Below are 23607 nucleotides of genomic sequence, written 5' to 3'. Positions count from 1 at the left end.
AGAATACTCTCAGGATGAAAGTTATATGTTAATTGGTGAGTAAATAAGTGCCAAATCTTTATTACTGTGCATTAACTGGAATTTTATTTAATTAAAGAGCAAGTACACCGATTTGGGGAGTCGAAAAACTTTGTCAGTGGACGTTGATAGACCTTTCAAGGTGTGTGATCAGTAGTATTGTTTTTAATCAAGTGTAATGTATGGCCTCTATCTTTGTGTAATGCTAGTCTTGTATTAATAAGCAGGTCCTAACAGATCTCTTGAGCATGCAAACTGGTTTGCTTATAGTTCTAGATCTGACCATATGCATGTTGTGATTGTGTGTTATGTAGCATTGCTGATCACATTTTTGCATTAATGATTTTTGTGTGTTGAATAGGGTCTCCAAAGAGGATGTAGATCTGTTTCTTCAAAGAAAGAAAGAAGAAGAAAATATAGGATCAATAAGCGTCAGGGATTTAAGGTTTTGGTGGAGAAGAATTCTGCTGCTCAAAATAGTGAAGTAGAGTGTAAAGCTGTTAAGGTTTGTTAGTAAATAATGGTGCTAATCACCCTGTTCTTGTAATCAGTATTTAGTGATGCAAGATGTTTCCTAGCCTACGATCTGCTCAATGGGGTCTGGTGGGCGGGGTATGTATTGTATCCATGTAAATTATTCAATATGTCAGTATGTATGCTTCTTTGTTTATATTATATAGGTGATCCCCAGTTACCAAACATCAAAACTCAATTGCTGCCTTGCACCTATAAAGTAACTATTTTGCCTCGCACCTATAAAGCAGCCAGTCTTAAACCCAGAGGATATATGACTCCAGGTTTCTTAAGCTTCGAGGAAAGTAACAGTGAAGGTGCTCCTGAGGCTATCCATACATGTACATCACCTGCTAAAGACAAAACACACATGTGTGAGCCAAATTACAAGACTATGGCTGAAGAGTCACGTCTTAAAGATTCAAATTTTCTTTTACTTGATGAGGTTTTGATTCCTTGAAGTGGATCCCTTCTCTAAAGACTATCCTGTATACATTCTTGGTATAAAAGCCAAGTTAGTCAAGAGAGGGATCATGCTATGACTCTAGCCAAGCACTATTGCAATAAAGCAGAGGAGACCGTCAGTGAGAAAAGAGCCATGCAACATAAGTTAGAGAAACAAGTGGAGCTGACGCGTGACTTCTGGAGAAATAAAGTATTGGGAGGAAATTCACGTAGTGGTAAAATAATAAGAGCAGCCTTCTGCATAATAATTACAATAACAATTGTTATATAACATGTACAGATTTTATGAAAGTTTTATGATAAAAATTTTAAGTTAATAGGAATTGTGACAAATACCTCTTCACTTGAATTTCTTGGAGGAATGGTTATGTTTAGATTGCCATATGCACAACGATCAGAAATTCTTTGTATTGGTAAATATGAACAAGAACTCTCGGTGTACCTGATGTTGGTACACATTGTAGCTGAAGTACCATACCAATTTTCTTGGCTATGCTTTATGTACCACTCCATAAAGCAGAAAATGTGGTGTCTTTTTTCCAGCTTGCCAGAACAGAATATTGTAATAGTGTGATGTATTATTTGTTGAATACGTCCAACTTGCTTTTCCATGTTATCTGAGAAACTTTCTGTTGGCCAAACAGCCATCACTACAGATGAGCGCTCTTTAGAACTTGCCGTAGTGAACATTTCTTTAGCCATTACACAACATCGTGAATGTTCAAAAAAGGACGAAAAGTGTGAAATATTAATATCAGGATAGAGAAATTTGTAAACATCAAGAAGCTTGGCTTTTTGAGAGGTGGTTAGAACTCCTTCACGTATTGGTGGCAATAGCTGAATATAAGAATCAGATTCTGAGAGTGAAAAATCATGTTCACTGTTAATGTCACATCTTGCAAGTGACTGTAGCTTCAAAATGGTCTCGTTGTAAGGATCACTAAAGCTTTCCAAAAGTGAACCAGAACAATGGGAGTTATAATTAGGTACATTGAACACATCTTGAGCTTCAGATGGAGTATCAATTGATGCTCACGCAAAAATTTTATCATCAACTGTACTTCTACAGCTTGACTGTTTGTGTGGTATCTACCTAGTAGTCCATTGAATCTCTCAAATGCAAAACACCAAAATGCATGAACTGGACCATAATCCATTAAACATTCCCAAAGGTGAAGACAAAGGTGCATGTTGGGTGTGCATGAAATGGCACCATATAGGAATTCAAAGTGCTTACAGAATTCTAATAAGTATGCATCTGCTTGTTGTACAATGTCAGCAGATAAAACACGGACATTGAGCAAGCAGCACGCTCTGACAAACAGTAGCCAACAGCGGAGGTGAGCTAATGGAAGCACTTGCTTTAATGCTATTGCTGAAAATATGGTTGTCCAATTCCGCCATTGATCTGCTGTAAACCCAGAAAAACCTGAGGCTATCTTGAGAGGAATTCTTCCAACATCTTGTGGTGTTACAATTTTAGAAACAATGTCTTCTATTATAGCAAAATGATACTTGGTGATTACTCCATTATCTATCCAAACCTCCATCATGTGCTTGGCTATGCCAAGGTACAGGTTGCGCATGGGATTAAGCACAGCAAAGCGAACAGTGTTGAAATACTACAGCTCCAAGAGACATGAGTATCTTACTCCAAACTCTTTGGCTATTAATTTTTTTCTAGATTGTGTATCAGCTTCTAAATACTCAACACCTTTGGCATAGTGGACATCACGACTTCATGGCTGCCATGTTTCTCTATCAAATCCTGAATAGTTGGTTCTGTTAGCTCCAGAAATCTGGACAGTCTGAAATTCCTTCAGACACCTTGAACACCCCAATGTAGCAGAATGTGCTAAAATTCCACAGAGTTTTCTGGTGGCTGGAATGTCGCAAGCACAACAGATGACAGCTGCTTGAATGCATATTGTATTTAGAATATAATTATCACATGATATAGCCACACCAGTCCAAAACTCTTTAAGCTCTTGGACTAATGGCATAATAAATGAGTTCATGGTAAGCTTCGGTTCACTTTGGCCAGGAATTATGCCCACTATGATAATGTTCTCTCTTCTGTACCTGAGGCTTCTGGGCAAATTATTCAAAGACAGATAAATGACACCAACTGAATACTCTAAAGTAAACATAAAAACATATTATTTTTTACTGCAATTCAACACACAAACACAACAAACAGCCTGTAGTTTAATTCTTGGCCAAATAATCTTGCTTAACAGGAGCACCAACAGTCTATCTCAAATGTGAGAGCATTCAGATAGCTGCCCCACTGAACTTTTAAATCGACAGAAAGTAACAGCCTATACCTGCCCAAGTGCCATGTGGGTGTGGACAGACACACATGCATACAAAAATCTCCAATTATAGTAAACCAGGTGTATTTGGTATTCACTGTAAATAATTTAATTTGAAAATGTACCTATACATGCCAGGTTTAAAGACAATTTAAGCATTTAAAATATTGGGTTTGAAATACAGTTAGTAAGCATTTAAAGATATGTGCCAACTATAGAATGTGAAAAGATGTACAATATGTCACCGGGCCTACAAAAATTGGGCATGTGTGCACAAACTACACCCATCACACCGTTGACAGACCATACCTCAGTACTGGAAAAGAATATCAACATTTTGTGAATTATATTATATACCAGATAAATGTTTAATAAGTGCTAAAAATTGCATGTTCTGGTAAAGCCCATGTAAAGTACTAAAGGTACACATGCAGGCCCAGTGACATATTGTACCATAGCCCAGCATTGTAACCTAAGTAAGTTCACCACTTACGAGTATGGCTGAAAGGCTGAAAGAAGTCAATATTTATGGTAAAACACCATGTAAATCTTGACTCTAAAAAGCTCTGATCATGTACTCGCTGAAATTCTTTCCACACCTTTCCATTATAAATATCATACATTACATCATCTGGAATAGAATTCCACCGTTCACGCCACATCTCACATAAATCGATGAAACCTCTCCTGTTTGCAAGATTGGATATAGCAGTCTTAAGAGGCTGGTATGCATACACTTTGAAAGGCTTAACTGTCGTTTTTCCACTCCTGGTCTTGACTGTCTTCATCAGATAAGCACCACAAGGCACCCGCTTAGAGGTGTGAGGATGGTTTGGGTATTCAACATAAGGGCACTGTTTGGGCACCTTTTTGGTTGTCTTGCAATGTGTAACCAAATTCATATCCAACAATAGACCCACATTTACGACACACGATGTACTGCACAAAAGCATTAGGATCAATACCGACTAATTTTGAAGCAGTTTTCAAAGTTCTTGGAAATTCTTCAGTTACTTGATGTCGATCATTTCCTTTACTGAAATTGACAGATAACAAATGAAATAACCAATAAAAGAAATGTAGAAGAGCCACTACAGCTGCATCTGATACTGTAAAGCTGAACTGCCACGATAATATAAACACCAAAATCGCTCTTAGTTTCCATGAAGTTAATTTTGTAGTGGTATCATCCTCTTCCAATTCATCTTCAGATACAATCTAATTGAATAAATAATACAATAAACACTACTACGTTGCACACATCAATTTTACACTAAATGTATAAGCACATTTTTTAAAGTTTAAAGTACTTTTCCAAATACCTCATAACTATTATCATCTTCATCTAATTCTGTACCATCATCAGTTGTAAAATCAGAACTACTGTCATTATCAGCATCCAAATGGTGATCTGGTTCTGGTTGAACATCAAAATCTTCATCCTTTAATAAATAGTTTGACGGTGTATATACATGCATATAATTACGGTATGTAATCCAGTTTCCTATAATCAATGACTTTTAACTCCTTTTATAGCAATGCTCACTTATTGGGATCACATGTTACTGTCGTAACACCCAACTTGTATGCATAAATACATGGAGGTACGTACATCTAATTGTATGAATAGATGTATTTCTGTCTGCAAGTATGAACGAAACCATGTCTACAGTCTTAGCTACTCAGTGACCAATAATCAATTGAGACTAAGTCTTGGGCCAGAATATAAATCCGAGGAGTTTTTAACTACCAAAACAAGAAGTTTCCATTACTAGTATTTGGTTAGGGGCATCCTCTACATGGCAGTGATCAGCAGCAGTGATTTTATGACTATTATTATTATTATTATTATTGTTACTGAGCAGACAGCACAGCTGATATGCTCAGGAAAAGAAAAGCAATCATAAAATGAATTTAGCTACGTAGTTACAAAGATTACAGTTATTGAGTTCTATACAATGTTTGCAGTTCCGCTGAAAAAGAGTCAATATTGTTGCTCTCAATGATGGAAGATGGTAAGTTGTTCCAATCCTTAATTGATCTGGAGAAAAAAAACTACGTGTGCCTGGTTTGCCATTCAATCCATGCACGACTATCGACATTACCAAAAACTAGGCCTATTTTGCCCTAAATATGTGCACCTTAGAGTAGTAGCCACAGTATACTAGTAGAAACATTGCCTTCGAAGATAGCTACATATCATAGCATCATTGTACAAGGGGGTGTCACTCCAATATATCCTGTACTCTGATCTTCGTCCTCGGTCAAAGCGGAAGTCAAGAGTCAATGCCGAAATTCACTGTCAGTCAAAGGTCAAGTCTCAATAATAGTTGGACAAGAGTCAAGAAACATTAAACTGAAACTTTATTAAAGCCCATTATACTGTATGAAACGCGGTCATAACGGAGTAAGTAAAGCTTGGAAACGTAACCTCATGTGCAACGGAAAAAAAACGGACCTGTAACGCTTGAAGATTGTTGTTGACTACGTTGTTTGATACAGCTACTATGTCATGTACGACAGTACGTGGGCAGTTTTTATTTGTGATTGTGGGTTTGAGTTTATTTTGACTGAAATGCTGGAGAATAGAGTAAGCGTGCTTGTGAGCTGGATATTTGGTTAAAATACTAGCTACTAAGGGGAACTAGCTACTATATTGGATAAGTTGCACTAGGAATAATTAATCCTTATGCTGCTAGTACTGTGATAGCGAGGTCACAGGTCAAAGGTCAATCCATTAATTTCGCTCTGGTCAAGGGTCAAGTTAAATATTTGGCGTATCAAACGTGTGACTGAGGACGAAGATCAGAGTACAGGATATATTGGAGTGACACCCCCTTGTTGTATTATGATAGGCTGTAGGTATAAACTTATAGACCTTAAGCATACCAAAAGCACTTGTTAACTAGCACCTTTCTGCATTTTTTCAACATGTATGTATGTGTATGAACTATACTAAAGGATTAAATAAATGATACACAGTATTCGAATAGCCAATTAGTGCGCCGCGGCGCAGGACTTTGCAAGTTATAAACTCACCACGTGGACACACATGCAACTCACATCTGTCCGTAAAGCCGCTGAATCTTCAACAAAGGAGGAAGTACAGTGGTTATTAACCTCAGTCCCTTCATCATCCGACCATTCAAACCCGGGCCCCGGAGCATCATCGCGTCCATCACTAGAATCGGAATCAAAGTGATGTCGCTTATGGCGATAGAAAGTTGAGTTGGAAACTTCCCTTCCACAATGATCACAGTAGATCCACTTTCTATCTCGCTTCAGTCGAGCAACGCCTTCCAAAGACGGAGGGGCCATTTTTACAACGTGTCACTAGATCAAAACGCCTGATTCCTATACGGGTGCGTATCCAGACTAATACGAAGTTCAACCCGTCTTCGCGCGTCTTGTGAAGATACTGCAGTTGATGCGGTGAAACTGTTTAGGTCCGTAACTATATAGGCGTTTTGCTGTGCTAGATTTGTTTGTTACCTGGAATAGTGTAAATAGTACTTGTATGAGTGTGTTGATTAGTGCATGGAATATATTATGTAATGCTGTATAAACTCTGTTCGTTTGAGGTTTTTACAAGTGAATGAATGAATGAAATTCTTTAATATAACAAATTTAAATATTTGATGGTTTAATGGTTTACACAGTATACTGGGTGTGTCCCATACCTGGAATAGTGTGTGTTGATTTGGTGATTAATTATTTCATGGGAAATTTTGCTGATAATAACCTATAATATTGAAAATTTAGTGTGGTTGAGTTCATGCTTAGGTTGAATAGCTACCATCATTCATATCTCTTGTTTCATAAGTGCGAAACAGTTGTTTTTTAAAACTATAGTAGAGTGAACACAAAGTGATTCATGCTGCATTGTATCATATGTACAACCGTTGCATATATCTTTGACTGCTGTCCTTCTCATCCTGGGTTATATCTAAGGACCAGTCTATTTTGCTTTTTTTTACACCTATTTTTCTTTCCAGCTATTCTTTTATTTTTCACCTATTATGCTCCATATTTTGCTGAAGAATTATAAATTTTGCTCAGCACTGATCTTTGTTAATGGAATATTTCCAATTGCAAAGCTACAGTTTCGCCTTAAAGTGACTGTTCTATTAGAGTATCTCGATCAGCAATTACTTATAACATGTAAAGCAAGAAGCTAGCTAATATTGCTTAACATGTGTGACTGTTTTATTAGGGTATCTCGATTGTCACTTGTTGTTCCTGTTACAATTAGCTATGCACTGTCGATATTTTAGCGCGTCTGACTGTTCTATTAGAGTATCTCGATCAGCAATTACTTATAACATGTAAAGCAAGAAGCTAGCTAATATTGCTTAACATGTGTGACTGTTTTATTAGGGTATCTCGATTGTCACTTGTTGTTCCTGTTACAATTAGCTATGCACTGTCGATATTTTAGCGCGTCTGACTGTTCTATTAGAGTATCTCGATCAGCAATTACTTATAACATGTAAAGCAAGAAGCTAGCTAATATTGCTTAACATGTGTGACTGTTTTATTAGGGTATCTCGATTGTCACTTGTTGTTCCTGTTACAATTAGCTATGCACTGTCGATATTTTAGCGCGTCTGACTGTTCTATTAGAGTATCTCGATCTTTTGTGCAGTTTTTATGTCCACTTCACAAAAATTGCACCTATTATGCTAGCATTTTGCTCATTGCTTTTACCCACCCATTTTGCCAAAAAAATTGCTAGCGAAATCGACGGGACTCTAGTTATATCTATCGTTAAACCGTAGCATCTTTGGTTAAACTATACTCTGAATGGGAGAAAGATTTAATAGAGAACTGGACCGTTGCTAGCAGGCCTGCAGGCTAAATGGCAATTATTTTTAGTTCGCCATGCATTAGTTAGTTCGGGTCACGTGCACCTTTCGCTATCCATACTTCTTGCTTCAACTCACATAACCGTACACAGCTGCATCCCTGGCTTTAGCTGGGAAAAGTATCTTTCAAGAGTGCTTAGTGATGAAGCTGTGACCTTAGACTAAATCATGCCATAATGTTACTATCACAGTTCCAAAATTCTCTCGAATTAAATTTTAGTGCGTGACCCCAAATGCTAAAATCAATTCCTCACCACAACAACCCGATATATACAGTATTCCTATAAACTATATAATTACGCACAATAGAATAATGAATTTGACTATGGAGGTTTTGTTTACGCAATGGCAACCACAAGGTTATTATATAATGTTAAAGTACATAAATCGGCTTGAGTGAAACCACACAAAAAATTTCACCTCTTACCAGTCTAGTACTTTTTATAAAAACACAGTAAACATCTGTTCTGTTGACAGTTAAAGCAATTAGGTTTTCAGATGTTTAGACAAATGCATATACGTATGCATGAGGCAACTGTTTCAAGGCATAGGCAAGACTGAGAATAGGCCAAAGAAGGAAAAAATCCAGAATTCAAACTGCAGGCCACCCACTGTCTAGTTAAGAGCCACACTCAGTCTCACAACAGGTAATAATAATTTTTATAATTGTGGGCAGATCATGATTCCTTGAATCCCATCATTATTATCATATTTGCTTGGTTGTCCTTTCATGGTTTTTTTAAGTGTGTTTGTTAATAGTGTTAATAGTATGTGTATAAGTGTGTTGATTAGTTCATGGAACGTGAAGTAATGTTATATAAACTCTGTTTATTTGAGGTTATTACAAGTGAATGAATGAAATTCTTTGAAATGCCAAATTTAAATATTTGATGGTTTTGTGGCTTACACATTATACTGGATGTATCCCATACCTGGAATAGTGTGTGTTGGTTAGGAGATTAATTATTTCATGGGAACTTAATTGCTTGTAGCATTAGATGTGGAGTTTGCATTTATGTCTATGAGAACAGTGCAAACAAGATGGCATTGCGTTTGAGCGGTACTGTGATCATACACCCGTACTATAAATACTTAGTCATTTTTGGTTTTTGATAAACAAGAGTACAGATAAACGAGGGTCGAATAACTGAAGGTCTATGTCTTCATAGTATGCCCAGCAATAAAGAGGAGTATTGTACAAAGTTAACAGTCTTTGCTTAGCACATGACAGCTGTAACATTGGTGTAAAAAATAGTGTTTGCACCTGTTTACAATTTTATAGAACATCAACTATTCTTGAAATTTTATGTGTTCATCTAGTCAATGTCTTGTTAAACATTCCTGTAGTCATTTGTATTGTTTCTATACTACACAATAGAAACTGATGGCAGTGCTAGACAAACTAACAAAAGATTTTGAAGGGCTACCATTACCCAGTGAACCTATTGCAGAGAGTTACAAGAGCTATGAAGAACTGCAGCAAAGGGAGGTTCTTACATACATGAGAGTACATGTGAAAGTGTTTGGATGTGTTAAAGAGAACCAGCAAGCATGCTGTAGCATTATTCACTGATGCTGTGAATAATTATGTACTTATAGCATTGGTATGTATGTGCATGCTTACATATAACAGTGTTTCTGAATTATTTTTCTGTTCTGTGAAATTACAGATTAACAGATCTCAAAGAAAAAGCTAATAACAACCTTAGTGGTTTAGAGCTGTCCAAGAAGCAATTGCTACAGCTCAAGTGTTTGGAGGAAGAAGAGAAATGGATCAGAGAACACTTGGAATTAGCTAAGAGTGAAGATTTCCCATCATCGCTAACTGAAGTATCCACTCTAATAAACCAACACAAAGTACGTTTTATGAGTAAAAAATCAAATACAAAATCACACTCTTGTATTACATGTATAATAAGTTGATATATGCTCTTCACTGCCTGTTTTGTATCCCTGTTAACACAGGTGTTGTGAAAGAGCATGAGAAGATCTTTGAAGCTGCTTGTGATTATGCTACTCAATTAGCGTCTGGTGATAACATCAGATCTGGTCATCTGCTACTTGCAATGGTTGTAGAACTGTAAGAATTGTGCGAGGAACTGAAGGTTGAAGTGAAGTGAAGAGACAACTTACTGCAACAAGCACAGCTTGCACAACAGGTGTGTATACATAGTTGTGTAGACAGCTGCAGGTCATTATTTCTCTAGACATTTTGCATGGTTCACATAAAGGCTGCAATGTTGTTGTTTGTGCTTGTTTGATATGTTTATGTGTGAAAGTAGTCAGAGTACATGTTTTCAGTGGCGTAGCCAGACTTTTCGCCATGCCTGGGCAATGGGTGGGCAAGCCATTTCCAATGTACAATGTTATTGACCATTGCTTCTTCAGTATTGTTTCCTAGTTCATCAATAATAAGAACAGATTGTCTCTCAGCCACCCATTGTTTAAATTCCTCTACTCCTTCCAGAAGAACAAATAGTTCAATTGATTCTTCTAGTTTGGCTTGTCTCTTAGCTGTTGTCTCCATGAGATTGTCATAAGTAGATTGAAGATTGGTCATTACATCAGAAAGCTTTTCACTATACAAAGAAGCATATTTATAATGTGAACTGGTAGAGTACACACAAAATTGTATTACCTTTCTGTTTTGTTTGTACTAACTAATTCATCAGCCCTGTTTGACAAGATTTGTAAATCAGATTTGTAATTGGTGACAGTTTCATAGTATTCCTTGTGTGAAGTCAGCAGTGTATCAGCTTCACTTGATGACTAAAGACAACACAAGTATATGTTAGTTTATATGTGACCTAATTTTAGAAAACCGTCAATATACACACATTTATCAAATATTGTTTTATTGGTTCTTTGTTGTCTACAGGGACAGAGGAATGGATTGGCTAAGTTTCAGCTTCCTAAGTTAAGCAGTGTGGGAAATACAGCAGTAGACAGCTGGACGAGCGAATAAATTGTAATGATGATTAATTAGACTGTGACATAATATTGAATAATAAGTATGATGTAATCTTTTAGTATATAAGGCCAAGTTGAGTGTGGTTCGCTCTCTCTAGTTTTGTATTCATTACTCGCTATACTTTTGCTTTAATTCATGATTGCTAAATCAACTTGAAGGTCGTTGTCGCGCGGGTAAACCTTGTTACAAGCGGCGTAGTCGGCAGGATAGCGAGAACTAGAGAGCAATGTCGAAGTCAGAGGGCAAACCTGAAAGTAGGCCAGTAATAGTTCCGGACTGCTTCTCGGGAGAAGAGTCATATGAAGATTGGATGGACCAATTCGAGAGTATTGCGGAGATAAACTGTTGGGATGAAGAACAGAAGTTGAAGTGGCTGAAGGTTCGTCTTAAGGGGAGGGCTTTGATGGCTTACAAGCAGTTTTCTGTAACTGCTCGTGCAACGTTTAAGAATGCTAAGAAAGCTTTACAGGAAAGGTTTGAACCCGAAAGTCGTAAGGATCTGTATCTTGCAGAGTTTCAGACGCGATATAAGGCGAAAACTGAGAGTTGGCCAGACTTTGGTGAGGACTTGAGGGTTCTGGTAGACAAGGCATATCCTTCATTGGATGATGAAGCTCGGCAACAGCTAGCACTTCAGAGATATTTGTCTCAGCTAGATAACGAACAGGTGGCTTTTAGTGTGAAACAGAGGAAGCCAAGAACTATTGAGGCTGCTGTCAGTATTACTTTGGAATGTGAGTCTTTCTTAATTAAGTCCACTTCTGCGAGAGCTGGAGCAGTGGCACCAGTGCGTGTTGAATCAAATGATAGCACTTTGTTGGAAATGATGACACAGTTAATGGCCCGATTGGATAAGCTGGAGGAACAATCATCTAAACAAGTGGCTCCAAAGAGGAGGGTAGAGGAACCCCCATCAGACCGGGAGACAACAGCAAAGCAAAGAGTAGTGGTATGTTATAGATGTGGACAGGAAGGGCATTTTGCTAGGGGCTGTGCCCAGCCCAAGATGTCCTCGAGTCAGGGAAACTGACAACCCTTGGGGAGGCCGCCCTGGCCCCAAGGGAAATGACAAGGGCATTTGAATTGTTTAACTTTGCTGTGTCAATTGTTAATCCTAGCATGTCTTTCTCAGTTACAGCCACAATAAATGGTAGTGCAGTGGTATTTTTGGTAGATTCGGGTTCTGCCCTGACTATACTCCGTAAGGACACTTGGGAGAAGTGTAAAGAATCTGGACAGAATTTAAGGCCATGGAATCAGAAGAGGCTTGTGGGTGCGGAGGGTAGTCAGTTGCGGGTGTTTGGATCTGCTGAAGTGACTGTGGATATTCAGGGTGAGAAATTTCAGCTGTCAGTTGTAGTTATTGAACCTTTAGTAACAGAGGCCATCCTTGGTTTGGATTTGCTGTCACAATGTACTGTTGATCTGTTACATAAACAATTAATTACAGGTGTTGGACATGTTGTCACCTTACATTGTCAACAACAGAACATGAAACTGACAGCTGACCTTGTTGATGTGTATCGGATTGAAGCTGACCCTGGTGGTAGTGATGCAACATCATTTATGTGTAGTAATGTTGAGTCATCCCAACATATTGAGTCACCCCAACAGGAGAGTAATGTCAAGTTGTTTCAACAAGATAGTTTAACCTGCCACAATCAGGAGGTGGATGATCAGTCTGTGAAGTCTTCGTGTGTCTTCTCTGTTAAGGTGCAAGATAATGTTAGAATTCCTAGCTACAGTGAAATGGAAATTTTAGCTTGTGTTAATTGGTGTACCCAGAATCTCAGCAGTTGTTATGTGTTAGAGAGTAATTTAAGGAATTCTGATTTGTTTGTGGCAAGAGCACTGGTGAAAGGTGGTAGTTCTGTATTTATACGTCTGTTAAATCCAACAGGGAAGCCTGTAACTCTATATTCAGGAGCCAACGTGGCCACTTTGTCTGAAGCTGTTGAAATTGTTGATAATCACAAGTCAGTGAATGGTATTAATTTAGATAGTGGAATATCTGTCTCCACTGTGTCGCATGATATTGGCAAGGAATTGTATGCTCTTGAAGATATTTTTCAGGAATTAGTGGAAAATACTTCATTAAGTGATAATGAGAAGCATCTTCTGTTTACACTTCTGATGGATTATGCAGATATATTTGCTGTGTCAAAGGATCAGCTGGGTCGTACGGATATTTTACAACACGAGATTGTTACCAAAAATGTTACACCTATTCGTCAAAGATTTCGTAGAATGTCACCACAACAGAAAGAGGAAATGCGCACACTTCTAAATGATATGTTGGAAAAGGAGATTATTAAACCTTCAAATAGTCCATGGGCCTCACCGATAGTTTTGGTTAAGAAAAAAGATGGCACTAGCCGCTTTTGCGTTGACTATCATCAACTTAACACCATCACAAGAAAGGATGCATATCCATTGCCACGAGTGGAGGATACTCTGGAAACTTTGTCTGGCTCACAATTGTTTAGCACTTTAGATTTGGCCAGCGGTTACTGGCAGGTAGAAGTGCAGCCAAAGGATAGAGAGAAGACTGCATTCATTACATCGGAAGGTTTGTATGAGTTTAATGTTCTTCCATTTGGGTTGTGTAATGGCCCGGCAACTTTTCAGCGTTTGATGAATATTTTGTTGGCTGGGATACAGTGGCATGATTGTTTAGTTTACCTTGATGATATTATTGTATTGGGCCGCACATATGATGAACATCTCCAGAATTTAATTAAAGTCTTTAACCGGCTCCGTGATGCTAATCTCAAGGTACAACTTAAGAAATGTTCATTTTGTAAGAAGGAGGTAAAGTTTTTGGGGCATATTGTTTCTCCAGAAGGTATTGCCACTGACCCTGAGAAGGTGTTAAAGGTGCTCCAGTGGCCAACACCATTAAATAAACAAGAGTTGCAGCAGTTTTTGGGCTTCGTTAATTATTATAGAAGGTTTGTTAAAGATTGTGCTCAGATTTCAAGACCATTATACCAGCTTACTGAACGTAATCGCCCTTTTAATTGGACCATTCAGTGTCAGGAATCATTTGAGGCATTACGTAGGGCTTTGGTGTCTGCACCAGTACTTGTTTTTCCTGACTGTTGCAAGGCATTTATATTGGACACCGATGCTAGTAACCAAGGTGTTGGGGCAGTTCTTTCTCAAGAACACAATGGTGAAGAACATGTTGTGGCATATGCGAGTCGCTCTTTAACCAAGGCTGAGAGGAGGTATAGTGTTACCCGTAAGGAGTTGTTAGCAGTGGTTACATTTCTAAATCATTTTCGACCATATTTGCTGGGAAGGCAATTTAAATTGCGTACGGATCATGGCTCACTGGTGTGGATTAGGAACTTTAAAGAGCCAGAGGGTCAATTGGCTCGCTGGTTAGAACAGTTGGAAGAATTTGATTTTGAAATAGTGCATCGCAGAGGCAAGTTGCATAATAATGCGGATGCATTATCTCGCCTCCCTTGTGATCAGGATGTGGATGCTTTGGTTGATCAGATGGTAGCCACTACATTCCTGTCATCTACTTACACCTTTCAAGACCTGAGAAACCAGCAGTTGGAGGACAGCCTTGTGGGACCCTTTCTGAGAGCTAAGGAAGCTGGTAACTTGCCTACATCTGCTCATGGAGGACCGAAATGGAGAAAAATGATACAGCTTTGGGATCAGCTGTTGGTTAAGGATGGGATCTTATGTCGACTTTTTGAGAATGTGGCAGGTACCAATGCAGTGGCCCAATTGATTGTTCCTGATAGTCTCAAGAAAGAGATATTACATGGAGTACATGAAGATGTTGGTGGTGGGCACTTTGGGGTGGAGAAAACAGTTGCAAAGTTGAAGGAAAGATTTTACTGGCCGGGACACTTTAATGATGTTCAGAGTTGGTGTGCTACTTGTAGCAAGTGTATTGCTCGGAAAACTACACCACCACATGGTAGGGCTCCTTTGCAGCCTGTTAAGGTTCAGTACCCTATGGAAATGATTGCTGTGGACATTATGGGCCCTTTTCCTCAGAACGAACATGGAAACTGTTATATTTTGGTAGCTGAGGACTACTTTACCAAATGGTTGGAAGCATGGGCCATACCTAATCAGGAAGCCAAGACAGTTGCTTGTAAATTGTTAAATGAGATGTTTTATCGGTTCTCTTTGCCAGATAGACTTCATTCAGACCAGGGCAGGCAATTCGAAAGTAAAATCATTGAATAGTTGTGTAAACTTTTACAGATTCAGAAAACTCGTACTACCCCTTACCATCCACAAGGGGACGGATTAGTGGAAAGGGCAAACCGTACAATTTTGAGCATGCTTGCAACTGTAGTTGAAAATCATAAAGATTGGGAATCACACCTGAGGGCTACCTGTATGGCATATAATACCAGTATTCAGTCTACCACTGGATATTCTCCATTCTTCCTTATGTTTGGGAGAAAGGCAAGGATACCTGTAGACCTGTTGTGTGAAGTTGGTAAGATTGCAGAGAATGCTAATGACTTTGTATCTCAGCAGGGTAGGATTATGCAAGAGGCCTACTGTCAGGTGCAGAGCAGAATGGGACTACAACAAGATAGGCAAAAGGAGTTGTACGATCGTAAAAGGCATGGCAAGCCCTTCAGTGTGGGGGATTTGGTTATGTTGTATACATCTGTTGTTCCTCGTGGCTATTGTAAGAAACTGCATCGCCCATGGAGTGGACCTTTCAAGATTCTTAAGAAGTTATCTGATGTGACTTATAGGATTCAACGCTGCCAAGGTAGGAGGCAGCGATTGGTAGTCCATTTTAATCGACTGAAATTGTGCCCTTCAGATATTAGGGAGGAACCTAGTAGCATCGCATATGGTTCACGGAATGATGCCTTTGTCTCTTCAGCACCTGCAAGGTTGCACCACTTGGAGTCAGGGTTGAATTCAGAGACTGATTTGATGCTAGAGGATTCAAGTGATGATGACGATATTGATGAAAATGTACAGGGTGAGGATGATGATCAATTGACTGGTCGTGCTGGTGATGACAGTGTGGGGAATGACAATCAACTGACAATTGCTTCTGAACAGTCTAGGGTGCTGGAACCTGTGGTGGAGGAACAGGAGACAGAAAGTGCAACTGTATCTCAGCAGTCAAGTGATGAACATTTATCTACAGAGGTTGTAGATGTACCAAGAAGATACCCTTCTAGAACTCATCAGCCACCTACTAGATATGATAATTACGTTCGTTGGTAGTATGCTGGGCATACATTAAAGGAGAGGATGATGTAATGATAATTAATTACACTGTGACATAATATTGAATAATAAGTATGATGTAATCTTTTAGTATATAAGGCCAAATTGAGTGTGGTTCGCTCTCTCTAGTTTTGTATTCATTACCCGCTATACTTTTGCTTTAATTCATGATTGCTAAATCAACTTGAAGGTCGTTGTCGCGCGGGTAAACCTTGTTACAAAATCAATATGTACAGAAGACATCGAGAAAATAATCTACAGGCGCTTACATAAAACACCATAACTTACTGATACAACGGCGTAGGGAGTTGAATCTTTGCTCATTGTATTCGCCATGAATTTGTGTATCCACCAAGGTATAGTTTTTGCCAAAAATATTCTTCTGTGAGTCGGAAGGAAGGCGAATTCATTGAAGACAAATCGTTGTAAATTCTTTCGTCACCGCAACATAAACAAACGTCCGTAACTCAGAAATCCAGTGGCGTAGCCAGACCCGGGCATCAAGATATTCTGCCCTACCATCAGCTTTTCCAGTTATTAAGCACGTGAGCTTAAGAACACCGGACTCGCCGTACACCAAAAGACTGTTCTAGAATACACACACGAAGTCCACCAACTTTTAAGTAGATCTTTGAGATTTCACACGTATTGCAGGTTGTGTCCGAGGTTGTGTCCAGCGCTCGTCCCGAAGGTTATTTTAGGGGTTTTCCCAAGGGTTTTCCTTCTGTATTTGTATGCAGGTAATTGCGCTGTTACACGTGATATAACTAAACACGTGTTGACATCGATCGTGGAGCATAGGCCTCGTTGTGACAGTATTTTCAGAATTCCAGCTGTTCGTCTAGCGATTAATATGAGTGCTGTGAAGCAGCTATCATTGTTTAATTTTGTCAAGCAAAAGTGCACTGCGAAGCAGGCATAAGCCACAGAAGATCCTGGGCCTTCCTCCAAAGAAGAGTCTCAACTAATAATCGATATCAGTGAGGATACAAGCAAAGTTACTAATCAAGAGTCAGAACAGTATCAGCTAATCAACTTGAAGGAGGATCCCAAAGTTGAAGGTGAGTTTTACAATGATGATGGGATTGATGATGAGATTTATGCTGCTTTGGTGAAAACGTCTAAAAGCCCTAGCCCTTGTTGTACACCTGTTATGGTGTATAGTTCAGATGATGATGAAGAAACCAGCTTTGCAACTAGGTTCTCACCTCAATTCTCACCAGGTCCTGACGAGGTTGATGGCATGAGTATGAAAGTGCCACAATCACATCATGCAATTACATGTAGTAGCGCAGCATTGGACAAATCTTTCTCCATAGGCACAGCCACTAGTAGCACATCTCAGTTGTTTGGGGATTACTGTGGGCCCAATAATGATACCTCCAGCACAGCTGCAACTGGCTCCACAACTGAAGTATGTAGTGCTTCATCCTTGGCCTGTACAACTACACTTGAGTTTTCTTCATGCTTGCCAAAAGATATTGCTGAAACAATAGCCTTTCCTCCAGTTCAGCCTGTTAAAGCAAAGTATCCCTCGACTATGATTTCAAAAGTACCAAGGTGCTTTAATGCAGCCTGGTATAAACAGTATGAATGGCTAGAGTATTCAGTAGAGACAGATGCTTGCTATTGCTACCCTTGTCGGTTGCTTGGTGCACAGAGTGCTATGGGTAAGAGTAGACCTGAACAAGTATTTACTTTATCTGGGTTTAAAGACTGGAAGCATGCTACTGGTAAAAAGGGAGCTCTTGTTGGTCACTCAAATAGCCTTAGCCACAAAGAAGCTATGGTGGCATGGGAACAGTACAAAATTAATTCCAAGCGTGGCACTTTACTTCCCAACCAGGTAGACAATTCCTGGGATGTTGTTATTCAAGAAAACAAACATTACATAAAAACCATAGCAGAAGTACTGTTGCTCTGTAGCAGGCAAAACATCTCAATTCGTGGTCATAGGGAAGGGATAGAATCTTCAAATAGGGGAAACTTTCTAGAAATGTTTGAATTGATAGCAAAACATGATCCAGTAGTATGGAAAAGAATGGCTATAACAAAATCTGCAAAATATACATCACCCATGATTCAGAATGAGATATTAGGCTGTATGGGTGACATAGTCCAAGCCAAAATTTGTGCAGATGTCAAGAAGGCTGGTATGTATTCGATATTAGCAGATGAAACGAGAGACTGCAGCAAAGTTGAACAATTGGCCATTATTTTAAGGTATGTTGATCTAGGGTCTGCAAGTGCAACAGTACATGAACGGTTCCTAACATACGTTGAAGCAAGGTGTCAGAATGCAGAACATCTAGCTGCTCACATAATAAGCACCTTAAATGAACATAAATTAGATACAAGTGCCATAGTTTCTCAAGGTTATGATGGGGCATCTGTCATGAGTGGGTGTTGCACAGGTGTACAACAGCGTATCAAGCAAGTGGCTCCCCAGGCTGTTTATGTGCACTGTTATGCACATTGTTTGAACTTGGTTTTAGTGGACACCACTAAAATAGTATCAGAGGCCTCAGAATTTTTTGCCTTAATGGAAACATTGTATGTTTTCATGTCCACAAATAAGGTACATACATTGTACATAGAGCAGCAACATCATTTATATCCCAACAAACCACCTTGTCAATTACAAAAGTTGTCAGATACTCGTTGGGCCTGTAGGTTTCTTGCTGTTGATGCAGTCTGTAGTACATTTCGGGCTATCCTTGCAACACTGCAGAAAGTAGTTGATAGTGACGACAAAGTAAAAGTAGTTGAAGCCAAAGGAATTTTGCTCCAAGTACATTGCTTTAAATTCCTGACAACTCTTGTCACATTCAGTCGATTGCTGTTTCTCACAAAACAACTATCTGATCAGCTCCAGAGTTCACAAACTGACATGGCCAAAGCAGCTGAATTGGTAGAGGGAACCATGAAAACTCTTCAACAGTTTAGAAGTGATGGAGAGTGGAGAAAGTTGTATAAATATGTCAGTGATGTGGCTTCCTCACTTAACATTGAAGTTTCCCCACTAAATAGTCGGCCCCAACGTAGCCAGCGATTGCCAAAACGGCTTGAACATGGTGTTATCCTGCAATCTGTAGGATCAAGACAGCCAGTAGAGAGTCATGAAGAGTATAAGATTTCCATATATTATCCAGTTATTGATGCCATGATGTCTGAGCTTCACAAAAGGTTTGAGGGTAACAATCTGGCACTGATGAAAGCAATCCAGTGTTGCAGTCCAGAGTCAGTACACTTTCTTGATATAGACCACCTGGCGCCTTTAATTGAAGGATATAATCTTAGTAAAGATTTGCTCACAGCAGAATGTTTAGTAGCTATACGTACATTAGATGAAAAAGACCTCACCTCCATTAGTGATGTGCTCAAAGAAATCTATCCGTTAAAGGTTGCATTCCCTACCCTGGTTAAACTTCTTCAAATTTCTCTCACTATAGTGGTAAGCACTGCAGAGTGTGAAAGGTCATTTTCATGCCTTAAGTGTACTAAGAGCTTCTTGCGATCCATAATGTCTGAGGAGCGGTTGAATAACTTGGTTATCTTGTCCATCGAACGGGACCTGTCAGCAAATCTTTCAATGGATGAAGTTATCCAGAAGTTTGCTGGGAAAGATAAAAACAGAAAAATAAAATTATCGTAAAACTTGTACTGATGACACTATTACTGTCTACCCACTTCATACATGCGCAACTTTTCTTTGTAATTAATAGAACATCATTGATTTTTCACTTTCAGTATAACAGCTGTGCTGTTTGCATTTAATATAACTTTTGTAGCCAATCATGTAATTTTATATGTACTCAGTCGTTTGATGCTATTTGCAATAATTAACTTTACTTACTCTGACTATGCATTGATGGTTTGAGGTCTCTGTTGTCCTGTACAGATTCCAGAACCACGAGGTGCACCACATAAGGCAATAAATAGAATGATGAAGATCGCGTGATCGTAAACCGCACGCCGGGGGCTGAGACATCATGCAGAGTTTTAAATTTCTGGTGTTGGATGTATGTGTGATCAATATAGAAGATGTGGTCGTGCCCTCATCGTAGTGCAGTAAGGGAACGCGCGGAATGGAGGCTGGCTGATAATCTGACAGCTGTAGTTTGTGAAACGATTAAATGTTAGCGAGAACACCCAAGTCACCCATTGGAATTTTTGAGTTCAATGCTTAGACATTTTAATGACGGTATGGAATAACGTCTTATTTGAACAGGTTATTTGTTCTGATCTGTTGCAGGTGCCAGGTGGTTTTACGGCACTGCCACGTGATAGTAAGCGCCCTGTGCTATACAACCAGGTCTGACAAGGTGTGGTCAGTACAAGGTAGCGAAGGCAACCAATGTTTTAGCGTTTATGATTAGTAAGGCTGTAGCTTCCTACACACAGATATAGGATAGCTGGATCGTACAGATAGTTATCGTAGTTTCCTGCACGCAAGGATAGTTAGATCATGCAGATAGTCATCGTAGCTAGGTGTGTTTTTTTTGTTGATGTAACTAGTTAAGTAGCTAACTTTAGCAAAATCTCGAGCTATCCAGCCCATGTCTTTATAATCACTCTAGGAGCTGATGGTGGGGCAAAGAAGTCTGATGCCCGGGCAATGCCCTGGCTTGCCTGGGTTTGGCTACGCCACTGCATGTTTTACATTGTTCTCTGATCATTAACGAGAAGCAAGATCATGTGATTACAAAAAACCGTGCAGGCCAGGGTTCAATTGGGAAATATATGGAGATTTTTTTATTAAAAATCTCGGATACTGGAGTGCCTACAACCAGCCATCTCTACATGCCATTAAAATGCGGAGTAATCCGGACTAATCTTAGTAGGGGCATAAAATATTTGTGGGTGCCTTATAGTCTGAGCTGTCAATAGAGGCCACACTACCATGGGTAACCAAGCACAGCCAATAATCTTAAGATTGTCTTCAGTAGTTTCTTCAGTAGTTTCTTCAGTAGTGAAAATAAAATTGAACGTGGCATAATTATGTGGTTCCTCAAATATAAATAGCTACACTTAGTTATATTGGTATATCAGATCGGTATCGTATCAGTTTCAAAATGATTAATCCATATCGGATCGGTATCGGATCAGTTTAGTTTTCTTATATCGGTATACCTCTAGTTAGCGGTTTAAAGAATCGCTTTATAATCTGCCAATGGCATCGAGCCTAAGTACAAAATTCATAAATTTCATTAGAGCATTCTGGGTGTGGCTAATATGTAGCAGAATCAACAGAGAAAACATTTGGCCAACTTTAACAGGCCATCCACCAGTGTACCACTGATTTGATTCTTATAAGGCCAGGTCTTTGCAAAGGCATGAAATCACTGTTCAAGCTTGCCACACCACCCAGTTCTTTTAACTTACCTGTAATGCTGAGGATTAAACTAATAATATGATAACATAACTACCTACTGGGATTTTGTCTAATGTACAATTTAGATCAGTATCTGATTATATTTAGTCTGTGATCTACGTATGTGCATTTGCTTCTCTAGAATGAAAATTAGCAGTACACATTCACACATGTAAATAAATTTATACCATGGAGGAGAGCAACAAATCAATTGAACTTTTCTATGATAACTGCTTAGACTGCCACATCAAAATTTATGTTAAGCAATTGTCCACATTCTTATTACCTTTTCAAACTCCATTAAATCCTTGTTAAGCCTCTCCCATACTGTAGTTCACTGACTGATCCTAGAACCTCAGTAACTTGTCATTGTCACAACTTGCAATGTCTCGAGTTAACGATATTATATAGTTATACAACGGCCACGAGTGCTCTGCCTGATATAAACGCACGAGCCTGAGGGCCGTTAGGCCCGAAGGCAAGTGCGTTTATACAGGCAGAGCACGAGTGCACGTTGTATAACTGTTATGTACCACTCACCTAACAGGTGGGGAGAGTCTCACAAGACAGCTGTAACACTTATAAAGGCCAGGTTTCTAACATCAATTGTGGGTAACCAAGCCGGACGTTGCGATGACGTTCCCCCTGCAGCCACCTGAGATATTGAAAGCTAGTACACTATGCGTTATATCACTAACCTGCATTCGCTGTTTGATTCTCATCATGTAGTGCTCAGCATGCCAGCGTGATCACTCAATCGCCATATAGACTAAGCGCCAGACTAATCGCCATAGTGATTCTCTCAAGCGAAAAAAAGCAGCTAAATAGACGGTTTAAGTAAACAAAACCTAACTACTAAACGATACTAGTCTAATTCTTACTATTCACACTGGCTAAACTCGAATCTGGTGGCATGACAAAACTGGTTACCACAATCGAACGTAAAGATTAGTATTATTTAGAATATATTTGTTTTATTGAGTCATTGTCGAAGTGGACTACAGTTTAATCTGGGCTAAGATGGCACCAGACTAGTAAGGTGTATAAGTACGTTTATATATATATATAGACTAGAGTTGTGGCCACCCGTGTTGGCTTTTTCGATCGCCATTGGCTGCTTGTAAACATTATACGTATTGGTGACGTTATGGCCCACAATCGACCGTTACATGTCAGGCTATAAAAGAATTCGAGTGATCTGTGAAGTGTCTTTCCACCTATTAGGTGAGGTGTCGTAGTGGTCTTCGCCACCAGCACTTGTGCTATGCTGCACAAAACCGCAGCCAGTGCAATATCTGTATATTGCACTGCGGTCGGTGCATTATAACTTATAATGCACTCGTTGTGGTCTACAAAACCGCAACCAGTGCGTTATAAGTTATAATGCACTCGCTGCGGTCTGCAGCAGTGCAATATACAAATTATGGCACTGGCGGTGCCTTTGAACTGCCCACGCAGAGTGGTACATATATATATATGCACTGCCTTAACGAGATATATGCACTGTTAGCAGTGCACATATCTCATTAAGTCAGTGCGTATATCTCGTTAACATTAATATTTTGAGTCAGTGCAATATGTGATATATATGCACTGGCTTTCTATTGATCTGAGGTGTGAAAGTGGTACATGTATATATATCCACCCCAAAAACACCTTCGCTGTAAAAAAAGCGCGCCCAAGAAACTACAAGTTAACTAATAATACATATAACAAATTATAGAACTTTGTGTGGGCGAGATCAAAAGGAAAAGTGTTTAAATTTCATAAAGTACACTTTAGGGCAAACAGTGCTTTATTTCCCACAAAGAGTACTTTATTACACTGCAAAGAGTGCTTTATTCGTAAATA

General features: G+C 39.1%; 2 protein-coding genes across 3 annotated transcripts in view; both read left to right on the top strand.

The window, feature by feature from the left end:
* LOC136246984 (spectrin beta chain, erythrocytic-like) overlaps positions 1-11547 on the top strand; it is a 30234-nt gene extending 18687 nt beyond the window's left edge. For both annotated transcript variants that reach the window (XM_066038580.1, XM_066038579.1), the window contains 4 exons: positions 9555-9780; positions 9847-10033; positions 10142-10335; positions 11055-11547. The gene's annotated coding sequence lies outside the window, so the exon portion shown is untranslated. The remainder of the gene's footprint in view (positions 1-9554; positions 9781-9846; positions 10034-10141; positions 10336-11054) is intronic.
* Positions 11548-16079: 4532 nt separating this feature from the next.
* On the top strand, positions 16080-20037 carry LOC136247966 (zinc finger MYM-type protein 1-like). Its single transcript, XM_066039785.1, has 2 exons — positions 16080-16278; positions 17312-20037. The coding sequence occupies exons 1-2, from the start codon at positions 16080-16082 to the stop codon at positions 20035-20037; spliced, it is 2925 nt and encodes a 974-aa protein (XP_065895857.1).
* The last annotated feature ends 3570 nt before the right edge of the window (positions 20038-23607 follow it).

Source organism: Dysidea avara, chromosome 2 (genome assembly GCF_963678975.1).
Source record: "Dysidea avara chromosome 2, odDysAvar1.4, whole genome shotgun sequence".
Taxonomy (NCBI): Eukaryota; Metazoa; Porifera; class Demospongiae; order Dictyoceratida; family Dysideidae; genus Dysidea; species Dysidea avara.
Note: the sequence above shows the minus strand (reverse complement) of the source record. Positions and strands in the feature narration are given on the sequence as shown.

Bases quoted from the DNA above. Each gene is read 5' to 3' on its own strand.
- LOC136247966 (XM_066039785.1), top strand. From the start codon at position 16,080: ATGCTAGAGGATTCAAGTGATGATGACGATATTGATGAAAATGTACAG. The intron at 16,279-17,311 runs GTGATGAACATT...CATAAGCCACAG, and splicing joins AACTGTATCTCAGCAGTCAA to AAGATCCTGGGCCTTCCTCC.